This window comes from Chrysemys picta, chromosome 3, assembly GCF_011386835.1.
Source record: "Chrysemys picta bellii isolate R12L10 chromosome 3, ASM1138683v2, whole genome shotgun sequence".
In the NCBI taxonomy this organism is placed as follows: domain Eukaryota; kingdom Metazoa; phylum Chordata; order Testudines; family Emydidae; genus Chrysemys; species Chrysemys picta.
Genome location: NC_088793.1, coordinates 26,024,255 through 26,037,109, shown reverse-complemented (window position 1 = coordinate 26,037,109; position 12,855 = coordinate 26,024,255). Strand labels below are relative to the sequence as shown.

Here is a 12,855-nt window from a genome sequence, read left to right as displayed (position 1 = left end):
ACTGAGGTCACCAAACTCATTTCACATAGGCCTCAGAAGAGCCATAACTTCTGAGTGATCCTTGTTGAGGAAAAAAAATCTGCCCACCCCACCCCAACACAGAAAAATGGCAATGTTCTGCAAAGTCAGCTTTATTCGAGTAGGAAAAATAGTTTAGAAAAATAAAGGGTTCCTGTAAACACAAGGCCACACAAACTAACAGTTTCCACTGGAATTACAAATCACCCATACAGATCAAAGATTCATGATGACACAATCACTGAGCACATATTCAACAAACTGACCCTGAATAGGTAAACATACTCACACCACATTTTTGGTCTTTTCAAAAATAACCTGTAAATATTCTTTATGCAGTATGATCCACGTTATAAATAACCCATTTACAACACTTTCAGAGAAGTCACACACTTATATATTTTAAAGACATATATATATATATGTCTTTAAAATATGGCTTAAACTATAAAATCTATACAAGACTTTTCCTAATATTAAAAAACGACAGTGCTAGACCTAGCAAACCAAACCAAAAAGTGTTCAAGAGTACTATCTAAAAAAACGTATATTAAAAATATTTCCTTTTAAAACTTATTTAGCTACCGAGGTCAAATCTTAAACATATTCCTTATAATATACAAAGGTAGAGTTTTCAGACTTAACTATTGATGTGTTAGAGGCTGTCTAAGTTAAAGGGAAGCTATTTTTTAACAGTGTCATCTTTAGGTTTGGATTTGTTGTACTTCTGACCAATGCCATAAGGTACATGTGCTGCTATAGTACCCAGTTGTTGTGCTCCTTCAATGTGAAACATCTGATCATCAAAGAAAATATGAGGCCGTATTTTCACCAAAATCGGTCCTTTAGGAGCTCCTGCAAGGAAAAGTGCCTCATCAATCTCCAAACCCCAGCTACGGAGAGTCTTCAGCACTCTGGCTCCAGAACTTGCTGCGCTTCTAGCTGTGACGAGGTAGGTCCTTATAGGACAATCTAATCGTTCGTCTTTTGTATAAAATTTCTTCTGCAGCTTCCCTAAGTCTTCCAGAAAACCTTTCAAAGGACCCTAGGTATAAAATATCAGAAACATGTTTAATGTTTACCCACTTCTCCCACAAACATCTCTGTACTTTCTTCCATGCTGTCCTTTATATATAGAACTCCTTCCATGATCCATAAGGCCACTACCTTCTCCTCTTTGGAATCCTTTCTCAACACAATGCCTACAAAGAAAACCAACCAGCAAGTGACAGCTTGGCTGTGTGGGGCAGTTGCTGAATACGGATACCTATTTGCATAATAGAATGCCCTCCCACCACAAAGTATATTTGTATATTATAATTTTTATATATTTCAGTGCATCCCTCTTACTCTCTTTGTATGTTGCCTGTCTCCTTAGATTGTATGATCTTTGGGGCAGGGATCTTGTAAATCTGATTTCTCTACAGTGCCTAATTCAGAGGGGTCCTGACCCTGACTGGGGCTGGAGAGCCCTAATATACAGGAATAATTTCTGTCCAGAGTTCATGAAATGAAAAACATACCTTTTGCTTTTTAACGACACCTGATTCTGTTCTCATACTGATTTTTTACACTCGTGTAACTAAAGTGACTTCTGTGGAGTTCCCTCAGATTTACACCAGTTTGAGTGACAGAAGGATGAGGTGCAAAATTAAAAACAAAAACTATTTTGGGTCAAACTCTGATACACTGAGTACCTACAATTTCCATTGCTTTCAAAGATCAGGCCCTTATTCTGAGTTATACCAGTGTAAATGAAAGTAAAGTTGGTTTAAGTTGATTCTAACATGTTTGCATTCCTGGACAAACATCATAATTCTGTTTGACAATGAACATAAATATTACACTTGGACCATTCTGGCATTTGAAACAAATGCCAACTCTTTATTAATATGTTATTGAGAGATGTACAGTAGCTATTCCATATGACAATAAAAAGTGGAACAAAGTATGAATGGACATTACATTCCAAGCCCAGACATGTGCATTCTGTTACATGCACAGAGGGCAACAAAGGATCACAAATACTGAGTAGTATGTTTGGAGGTGGGGCTGATTGCTATGAATGGATATAGGCTGCCATGTTCACCTCACCTAGGACCAGACCCAAAGTCCATTGAAATCAATAGTCATCTTTTTCAATGAATTCAGTGGACATTGGATCGGGCCTCTAGGGGATGATTAAGTGAAAATACCTCTAGAGGTAGCTACAAGAACCTCATGTTCTTACTCATGCAATATTCCCAATGAAATGGGAGTCCTGTGTAAGGACTGCAGGATCAGGCCCTTAAATATCAAACGTGCATTCTAATAACTGTCTGTGAAAAAGGAAATCCAAGCAGGTATAATGCAATTGATGTTACAATTAAAAGGTTCTTTGACTCACAAATAAAACATCCATGAAGAACAAGACACATTAATGTATAAACTTAAGAGAAAAATAATGTACACATACGACAAACAAAATTAAAGTACCAACTACAATTTTAGCAATAAAAAAGCAAAGTTGTCTTAACAGTTCAAGAAGCAGATACCTGTGCAAGGGGCTTATTCTCATTCATCTGTTCGTGTTCAAAAAATCTATCCAATCCATGCTCTTTGACAATCTGCTCTGATTCGTCAGAAAAGAGAACAGCATCCCCATCAAACGCCACCCTCAGCTGCTTATCACAGTAAGGTATGTCTTTATTTGCAGTGAACATTGTAGCAGATGCAATGCCTGAAAACACATCAGAAGCTCAGTTAGCAGTTTCCAGTGGACTCACTAGTATTGTTATTGCAGTAGCATAGACACAGAATGGGTACAAAACTTTACTGCCCAGAGGCACTTACAGTCTAAGGCCCTGACCCCGGATATATTTCTGCATAGGAGTAACTTTATATATGCAAGCAGTCCCATTGATTTAAGTGAGATTATTCTCATGCATAGTTACTTTCAGTCATAAGTGTTTGTAGGATTGGACCCTAAGTCACACTGAAGATAAGAAATAGTGGAAAATTCTGAGGACAATATTTACTCTAGCTTTATTTATTTATTTTCATTTTAAGTTCACTCTCTTCTTTCTAATGTTGCAGTGCAGAAGCCACTGGATGTTGGCTAATTTTTGGCATCAGAGAAAAGGTGACATCAGGAGGAATTTGAGTGAGACAGGAAGGAGGACTGGTACACTGGTGGTCATGCAAGGGAGAGGGGCAGCATGGATGAAGACATGAAACTGGGAGCAAGAGATAAAGAAAAGGATTGGTTAGGCTGGCATTACTGACACAGTGCAGGGGGCAAAAAGGGGCATTATAAGAAACAAGATCCAAGCAGAAGGATAATAATCAAATAAAACCAGTGACTAGTTGATATTACATATATACTGTATATTGGACTCCATGTTTACTGAAATATTTCCATCTCCGGTGGGAAAGATACATGTAATTATTGAGTTCATGTGATAATAGGCTTAAGTGAGAAATAAACCAAGGTAAGAGCAAATCCAAACCTGCTTCTATAGCTTCTTGGACTTTTTCAGAGTCAGCAGAAAGGTATAAGTTGGTAAGATATGCTGTTAGGTAACCAATAGGGCTTTCTCCACCAGTCATACAGAAGCGTTCAATCGATAAACCTAAAAACAGGCATGAAAATCTCAGATACAGAAGAAACAAACAAGGTACAAAAATATGACAAGGTACAACCCTGCTGTGTTTTTGTCCTAACACAAACAAAATACAGTTACTATCTGAACAGAGTAAAATTTCTGAAATGTTAAGATCTGTCCTTGATGTACATTCGTCCCAATTCCTTACTGAGCAAAAGCTACTTTCCCCACTTCCTCTGAAACATGGGGTCATCTGGAGTTGGGATATCAGCTTAGATGCACTCATGGTCTACTTTGGTATGACAACTCTTGCAGTCACACGTTGGAAAGACTGAAACTTAACAACATGAATCTTGAGAGCATAGTGGCCAGATCTTCAACTAAGGACTTCCTCTATGTCCTTCTGAAAACTTCCAGTTTTACAAAGTGACTATTCAGAGTCAATGGAGTGACGCCAATTTACATCAGCTGAGGAGCTGGCACTCTAGTCCTACAAGAAGAATCTTATTTTTCAATTAATGTTAAACTTTTAAAGAAGTTTGTCCATATTCAGTAGTAGTCTGACTTTTAACAACTTTAAGAGGTTTAACTTGGCCACAATGTTTGATTGTTTCTTATTCCCCAAGAATCCCCCCACCCCCCCAAAATCCCTCTGAGACAGCTCAGTGATTGCAAGTTTAGAGGGAAAAATACAAAATAAAGAAACATTCAAGGACCTTTTCTGAGAAATTGAGATTCGGACTTGACAATTAAACCTAGAGCTTTGGGCCAAATCCTGTTTAACACACTCTCACTTGTTCTGACACACACAAATAAACATCATTCACCTAGCAATGGGTATCTGTATCAAAGGAACTGCCCATTCCAGGGTCAGAGCACGCAAACTGAAAATGCTTCAGTTTACAGCCTGGCAGCAAGCAACTCTACAGAATGTTATTTATTTTACTTACCATAGTGATTGATGCTGTTTATGAGTCTCACTCCCACTTGGGCATGGTTATTAGTCATCAGAACAATATCAAATAGCTCTTCATCATTAGGGTACAGCTCACGAAGCCGGGCATTGACCTGTTCTAGTGCCTGCAGGTTAGAAACATTGATGTGCATAAACAAGCTGCATATGTGTCCTCTCAATCAGAGTAATTTTGGTTATACACATGGGCCCTGCCTTGAAGAAGAATGTGAAAAGCAGTTTGGCAGTTTAAACTTGCCAAACTTGTTTTATTCATTTCTCTTCTTCACCTCCCAGCAACTATTTTCTTGGACTTGTTATAAGAGAAGCAAATAAGCAGTTTTCTTTTGATGAAAGTTACAGAATTCAACTTTATAATGAAGTTCTTTTTACCTGAGGGCATGTCTTCACTACCCGCCAGATCGGCGGGTAGCAATCGTTTCTATTGGGGATCGACTTATCGCGTCTAGTGAAGACGCGATAAAATCGATCCCTGATCGCTCTGCCGTCGACTCCAGAAATCTGCGGCAAGAGGCGGCAGCGGAATCGACGGCGGTGCGGCAGCGGTCGACTTGCCGCCGTCCTCACAGCCAGGTAAGTCGACCTAAAATATGCAACTTCAGCTACGCTATTCACGTAGCTGAAGTTGTGTATCTTAGGTCGACCCCCCGCTGTAGTGTAGACCTAGCCTGAGGCACCTATCATCAGATAAAATAAATCTGCAAAGGTACCGTACACCACCAAAGGTCTTTTAGTTAGTTTTCAGATGAACTGTGGAATCTAATCTTTCTAGATTCTGAAGGTTGAAGTACATTTGTTTTACTCTGATCTGTATTCGACTGGAGTTTTTCCTGGTTTTGGATAATGGGTTTTCTCCAGGAGCCAAAAGATTATTTTTTTCCAGACCTGTACAGCTGTTTGTAGATGGTACCTTTTAATACTTTTTGGTAATCCTTTATGAAATTTTATTAATGGATACAGGTATTGAGAGACACTTTTTAAACTCAACATCTAAATTGCTCCTGCAAAATTCACAAGCAAGCATAAAGTGTCTTTATATATGTGATTACAAATGCAGGTTTGGTGCAGACACTATTTAGGAAGGCAGGATTGACAATTTGTCCCTAAATAATGAGCATTAAATCCTGCCTTATCCAGTAGATATTTCCCTTGGAGGTTCCCAATCCAGGTAGTGAGTTGGATTGATCCTGATTAACCTAGACAGTGGTTCTCAAACTATGGGGCAGGCCTTCCAAGGGAGGCAGAGCAATGTGACAAAGGAGGTGAGAGCTGTGTGCGGTTTTGGGGGTTTTTTTTGAAGAGCTATGTCAGCCCTGGGTAGCTGGGGCTCGTGCAGAAGGGCCCTGACACCCGGGCTTGGGGTCTCCTCCTCTCCCCCTCAATCCCTCACTGGGAGATAACCTGGGCTCAGGTTTCCTTCCCTGTTCCCCAAAAGTGCACCTGGAGGCGGCGGGATTCCAGCTGTCAGCCCTGGGGTGGCAGCAGCAGCAGAGGAATAAGGGTGGCAATGGGGTGCTAAGTCTGCTGTGAAAAGTGATATTGACAAATATCACTTTTCATGTTGCCTCCCTTATTTCTGTGCTGCTGCTGGCGTGGTGCTGCCTTCAGAGCTGGGTGGTGGTACATGTTCTTGAGGGGTGGGAGTGTAAACACTACATATACAAAGAAGGGGGGCCCGATCAAATAAGTTTGAAAACCAGTGACCTAAGGTATCAGAAAAGATAAAGGAACAAGATGGTGCTTTTAAAAACCAGACCACTTATTTAGGTGCTTAAATGTGCTCTTAATAGCCTACCTTTAGGCACTTAGTTTTGAAATTCTTGGCCTTGTTGTGTGGACTATGCTTAGGAAAGCTCTAGATGACAGCCATCTATAGACCTACAGAGAGCTCCTATTCATAGAGAAAGGATAAGACTCCCTATGTCCCCTTTCCCACTTTGTGTCCACGGGCCTGTAATATTCCAGTACATTGGGTATTTATTGAAGGGACGAGGTGAGTGAGGTAATAGCACGCTTTCGCTTTGTGGGACACTTTTCACAAAGCAATCACTCTATATCTGACCTATCAGTCCTCATCCTCAAAGGAAACCTACACAACACTTTTAAAAAAGCCTGGTAACTGAAATTCATAACTTTGCTAGACACTAAAAATCATGGTCTTAATAAAGACACTGGATTTATGGCTTATTACAACAATCTGTAACCCCCAATGCCTTTTGTGTCCTATGATTACAGGGGTATTAACTTCATCTTGAATGGTCCCTTACAATATGTGTTAACTACTTATACTAAATTATCTATCTGTTCGATCTTGTATTTAGCTGTGTCATTCTCAGTACCTTTCCCAGACCTGAAGAAGAGCTCTGTGTAGTTTGAAAGCGTATCTCTCACACCAACAGAAGTTCGTCCAGTAAAAGATATTACCTCACCCACCTTGTCTCTCTAATATCCTGGGACTGACATGGCTACAACAACACTGCATATTCACAGTGGGCTGTAGTCCACGAAAGCTTATGCTCTAATAAATTTGTTAGTCTCTAAGGTGCCACAAGTACTCCTGTTCTTCTTTTTACGGATACAGACTAACACGGCTGCTACTCTGAAATCTAAAATATCAGATAAGAGGATGCATTTAGTGCAGAGGGTGATATGTTAGTGTATTGGCTTCTGTAATTCATCATGTTTTTATTTTTTTCATTATCTGGTACACACTCCCAAGCACCTTGTGGATGCAGCAAGTTATAAAATTAGTGTCTAACTTATTATTTAGACAATAAGTGACTGTGTTGATCACACTTATTTTTACTGCAACTTTCTTGAAATTTAAAGAAATTGTAAACAAAGCAAACCCACCATGGCCAGATCATCAGTTGGTGTAAGTCAGCTAGGCCTTGGCTACACTTACCCGCTAGTTCGGCGGCTGGCAATCGAACTTCTGGGTTCGACTTATCGCGTCTAGTCTGGACGCGATAAGTCGAACCCGGAAGTGCTCGCCGTCGACTGCGGTACTCCAGCTCGGCGAGAGGAGTACCGCGGAGTCGACGGGGGAGCCTGCCTGCCGAGTGTGGACCAAGGTAAGTTCGAACTAAGGTACTTCGAACTTCAGCTACGTTATTCACGTAGCTGAAGTTGCGTACCTTAGTTCGAATTAGGGGGGTAGTGTAGACCTGGCCCTAGATTCCACTCATTTCAATGGAGTTATGTTGATTCACAACATCTGATGATTTGGCCCCAAAAGTCCAATCTGAAGGTAAACAGAAATCCCTTCCGAAGTAGCAGGTAATACTGTTCACCTGGAAAAGTTATTTTTGTGGACTTGAAAGCTTAATTGATTTTTTAGTAAGAAACTCAAGGTTTTAGGCTAGAAAAGTCAGCAAACCTTGACTGTTGTTCTACATTAATCTCTTTGGGGCAAGGTCTTCTTGTTCAGTTTGTACAGTGCCTAGCACAATGGGGTTCTGGTATGACTAGGCCTCCTGGGTGCTACAGTAATACAAACAACAAATTAAAATAACAACATATTAAAGCTTTCCCTTAAAGGGGTCTGTATACAGAGATGCTATTTAAGAACTATTCATTTCTGCATCTAAGTAGAAAATAATCCCTCATCAGACTTGAAATTTAGTGGCCTATGTGTGATGCAGGAGGTCAGACTAGTGACTAGATGATCCAATGGCCCCTTCTGGCTTCAGAGACTGACACCTGGAGTAAACAATCCCATATCACCCAACCAAACACGTATATAGTATGTTATGGTTTAATATTTAAAAAAATATTGTGAGCACATTCCAATCCAATTGTCCTTAAAAAAAATATAATTAGTGCTCAAATTATTAAATCTAAAGAGCCTATTTTATGGCTCTAACAGCCTGAACTGCACTGGAATGAGTGGGAAGGTACACTACCTAAAAACTAGGATTTTCAAATAAGCCTACGGGAGTGGGGCAGTCAAATCCTATTGAAATTCATTGGGAACTGGGTATCTAACTCTTAGGCTCTTTTGAAAGCACATTCTGCTTGTGGAGGTTAGTGGAAGCATGCTCGTACCCATATAGAGTAGTTACTATACTTGTAAAATGGTGTAGTGTATAGGAGGGGTGTTTTCATTGCCCTGCTTGCATCCTGTCCAGACACACCCTTGATAAGGTGCTGAGTGCTGCTGGTGGCTGTTCTCCCTATTGTACTTAGAAGATCACAGGTAATCGCATCATGGCTGGCACCTATTTTTTTTTTCCCCTCCACTCAGCACACCCATAACTTGATCATAAGTGGTAAAAAATGTTTAGCTACTCATAGCCTTTCTGAGGCAAGTCTTACAACAATTAAAGTTAAGGGTCTATTTTAAATCCACATGGAAGTGCTATGTCATAGACTCTTCCTCCCAGCTAGTCTATTTAATTACCGACAATCCAGTAATCTTCTCAAAAACTGTTTTGGTGAGGCCTGCGAGGTGACAATTCCCTGAAGAACTAAAATGAACACTTTGGACCAAATTCTCTCCTCTATAACACTCAAGCAACCCTGCTGAAGTCTGTGTTTATTAGAAACATTTAAATAAGCAAAGATGAAAGAATATTTTAAATATAGTTTACTCTACATCATTTAGGGCTGTTTACCTTTGGTGTATCTCTTAGCTCACACAATGAAAACAAAATTGTCAGTTTCACTCCTGCATATAGGCCCCTGAATCAGAGTCAGTTTCTTTGCCTTGTTCTTGTTGCACCAGCAATGTTTGAAACCAGTCATAAATGTTTTTATTTTTAAATAGTCCAAGGAATTCTATTAATCTTGAACCCACATCGTTAGTCAGGCAAATTCTAACTGAAGTGAGTGAACAGAGTAAAAACTGAGGTGTTGTTTTATCGTGGGACAAGTGTTGTATCAGGCCATGAAGTTAAAGAATTAATTTAGCAACTTGTACAGGGTCCTATGTAGGGCTTGATCCAATCTGAAAAGCTTCACTTTCCTTATAATATTACATTCAAAAGCATGGGCAAGTATTTAAGCCTGCTCCTGGTACATCTTAAGAACATAAGAACGGCCATACTGGGTCAGACTGAACGTCCATCTAGCCCAGTATCCTGTCTTCCGACAGTGGCCAATGCCAGGTGCCCCAAAGGGAATGAACAGAACAGGTAATCAAGTGATCCATCTCCTGTCGCCCATTCTCAGCTTCTGGCAAACAGAGGCTAGGGACACCATCCCTGCCCATCCTGGCTAATAGCTATTGATGGACCATGAATAATTTAATGAATTAATCCATGAATTTATCTAGTTTTTTTTTTAATCGTCTTCCAAAATAGATACATCTTGCTCCCATCTCTGTTGATTCTGACTTCTGCAATGTGGCCTATCTGCAGTCTCACAATAGTGGATGTTATTTTCTGAGATGCTTTGATATCAATCACAGGATCTTTCACCTTTTGACCATTTATTTCAGCTACTATCTTCCTTGATAGGGTGTCAATATCCTCAACTTAGGTCATTCCACACTGAGTAAAGATCTTAAGATTTGGTTTTATAACTAATTAAAACCCATACAAGTTTGGGGCAGTGGCGTAGCTAGCATGGAACATTTGGATGGGCTCCGACTTTGGGTAGGCTGGCAATGATGGAGGGGCAGGAGGGATCGGGAGGCCCGCCTCCGCCCAACCCCACCAGTCCAGCTGGCCTTGTGGGGGATGATGGATGCTCTGGCCAGGGGCCCTCTGGGGCCCCATGCATGCACCCAGCTCCGGAAGGAGATGCCGCTCTCCAGTGTACATGGCTCCTGGCACCCATCCCCGTCGCACTGCCCCACATCAGGCCTGGCACCCTGAGGCAGCAGGCCTATGTTTTTTGATGCTCGCTGCTGCTCGGCGGGTGGGTCGCCCTCCTCCTGCTGCAGCATGCGCGGTGCACTCATCAAGCGCTCCGCTGCTGTGTTACTGCTGTCCCACCCCCTCCGGTCGAGCTGTGTGTGTGTGCACCCGGCATGCAGTGTCTTGCAGGTCTGGGCAGGGCTAGCACTGGGGCCTGAGCAGAACCAGGGCTGGGGGTGGGCCTGGATGCTAAGTGGGTGGGCTGCGTCCTACCCAGGTCCACCTGTAGCTATGCCCCTGGTTTATCTGGGGCCTAAATTATCTGACAATGCTTTAAAAGGAAATGAACTTTCTGTCTGTAGCATGACTCTACTAGGCATTGAGTCTATCCTCCTAACCACACCTTGTGTATGTAACCATTCTTTAATCTTTAGATTGGCAAGAGGCTATTAACTTTCTCCATCTAAACTGTGCCAATTTTTCAGTAGGAAATACTACGTGATCTTACACAGGCTTGTATCTTTACTGACTCAGGGAGGGGAGGAGAGTAAAATTATTCTAATTTATTTCAGTCGGGAGATAGAGCAAATTGAGATTACTCAATCAATGCAAACAGGCCACTAAGCCTGAAACCATTTCCCAGCAGCCTCACTGTGCTCAGTAGAAGACTCCTCCTCTTCCCCAAATTTGGACTTGAGCTTTCAGCATCCTCCCTGGCGTGACATCCCGGAGTAGTTCCCCTTCCAGCACACAAACCTAGGAGCCATGTTTAGTGTATTCTTATGTGAGAAAAGACTGCTGGCTGCATGATTATGTAAATGGATGTATTTACCAACCACTCTGGCTCTGGGGAAGGGTGGAGGCAGGCAGGAAACTCTGGGGAAGGCTGTTTGTGGAACAGAAAGCTTAGCTGAACTTTTAAACGGAGTGTCTTACCTTGACAAAATAGAAAGCTGGCCCGGGCTTCAGGGGGACGTTCTCATTTTCCTCCTGGTACTTGACATAGGTTTCCACCCCTTCCTCTTCGTAGATTTTCCTGTCTTTCACCATGTCAAAGAGAGCCCGGGAGGAGACTGCCACAGTGGTGGCATTTTGGGGCTTAGGCTGTAGACAACGGAATGGTGAGAGAGGGCAGATGGGGGGGGGGAGAGGAGAGAGAGATGGGGGGAAGGTGACACACAGGGAGGAAAGGGGGAGGAGATGGAGGTGGGTGGCACACAGGATGGCACCCGGGAGGAAAGGATGGGGGTGACACACGGGGAGGAGGATGGCACCCAGGGAGGAGAGGATGGGGGTGACACACGGCAAGGAGGATGGCACTCAGGGAGGAGAGGATGGGGGTGACACACAGGGAGGAGGATGGCACCCAGGGAGGAGAGGATGGGGGTGACACACAGGGAGGAGGATGGCACCCAGAGAGGAGAGGATAGTGTGGCACGTGGGGAGGACAGCCTAGGTGTTGCAGGGTGAGGTACCCAGGAAGGAGAGGGTGGGGATGGCACCCAGTGACCCAGGGAGGAAAAGATAGGAGTAGCACCAGGGGAGGGGGTGGCACCACGGGGAAGCCAGGCCCGGAGGTTGGATGGGAAGGATCGGCAGAGGGAGGCAGACAGGGCACGTATCAGAGAGAAGAGGAAGGAAGCACACACAGCTATGAGCCCCGGAGAGCTGTCCTCCCTCCCCCACGCCTACTCCGTGCTGCCGCCGGCTGCACTCACCGGTCGGGGTCTCTTGGTGGAGACCAGGTTGTCGTAGAAAGCCTTGGCCGCTGCCCAGTCTTGCTCGGCGCCGACCGCCGCCGCCTGCTGCTGCGCCGTGGTGAGCGGGGTGTTGCAGGCCGAGCTGCTCTGGGACTTGTCCGAGCTGCAGGAGCTCATGGTGGCGGCTGGTGCCCGCTGCTGCAGCCGGGCGGCGCGGGGGAGGAGGAGGATCTCTGCAGCGACACCGACACAGCGGGACCGAGGTCAGCGCGGAGCGCACCAGCCGCCTCTGGGCATCCCCGCCCCGCCGCTGCAGCCGTGGGGAAGTGATGACGGGCCGGGCTCTGCCCTGCCCGGGGCTCGCTGTGCCGCGCCCAGCCAGCCACAGCCCTTCCGCCTGCCGCCAGCGCCGGGACTGCTGCCCGCCATCCAGGGCCGCAAACCCCCGACCAAGCCCTACAGCCTGCGGGAAGGGGCGGAGGACCGGGGCTGCATCCCCACCCCCGGACAGATACACACAACCTGGGGGGATCGGAGGCCAGAGCTACCCCCCCACACAGACAGATAGGCACAGTCGGGGGGCAGGGGTCAAGGCTGCAACAGACCCCCCCACACACAGTTACACACAGCCTAGGGGGAACGAACTGGGCTGCAACCCCCCCCTCAGCTACAAACAGCTTGGGGGGGGGGTCTGGCCCAAAGCCCAGAAGTCAGTGGGTTTGGGATCAGGCCCTAAATACTAGGAAGTAAAAAGTATTATTAGTAACTTAAAAAAGGGG

General features: G+C 44.1%; 1 protein-coding gene across 1 annotated transcript; it reads right to left on the bottom strand.

Moving 5' to 3' along the window:
• Positions 1–115: 115 nt before the first annotated feature.
• On the bottom strand, positions 116–12,538 carry NT5C1B (5'-nucleotidase, cytosolic IB). Its single transcript, XM_005293072.4, has 6 exons — positions 12,095–12,538; positions 11,313–11,480; positions 4,553–4,682; positions 3,507–3,629; positions 2,553–2,737; positions 116–1,063 (listed from the first exon to the last, which is right to left on the bottom strand). The coding sequence occupies exons 1-6, from the start codon at positions 12,251–12,253 to the stop codon at positions 701–703; spliced, it is 1,128 nt and encodes a 375-aa protein (XP_005293129.2). The 5' UTR covers positions 12,254–12,538; the 3' UTR covers positions 116–700.
• Positions 12,539–12,855: the final 317 nt, after the last annotated feature.

Excerpts from the sequence above, each read along its gene's own strand:
- NT5C1B (XM_005293072.4), bottom strand. The coding sequence starts at position 12,253 with ATGAGCTCCTGCAGCTCGGACAAGTCCCAGAGCAGCTCGGCCTGCAAC. Across the intron at positions 11,481-12,094 it reads CCACCAAGAGACCCCGACCG|CCTAAGCCCCAAAATGCCAC; the intron begins GTGAGTGCAGCC and ends CGTTGTCTACAG. Across the intron at positions 2,738-3,506 it reads CCAAGAAGCTATAGAAGCAG|GCATTGCATCTGCTACAATG; the intron begins GTTTGGATTTGC and ends ATGTGTTTTCAG.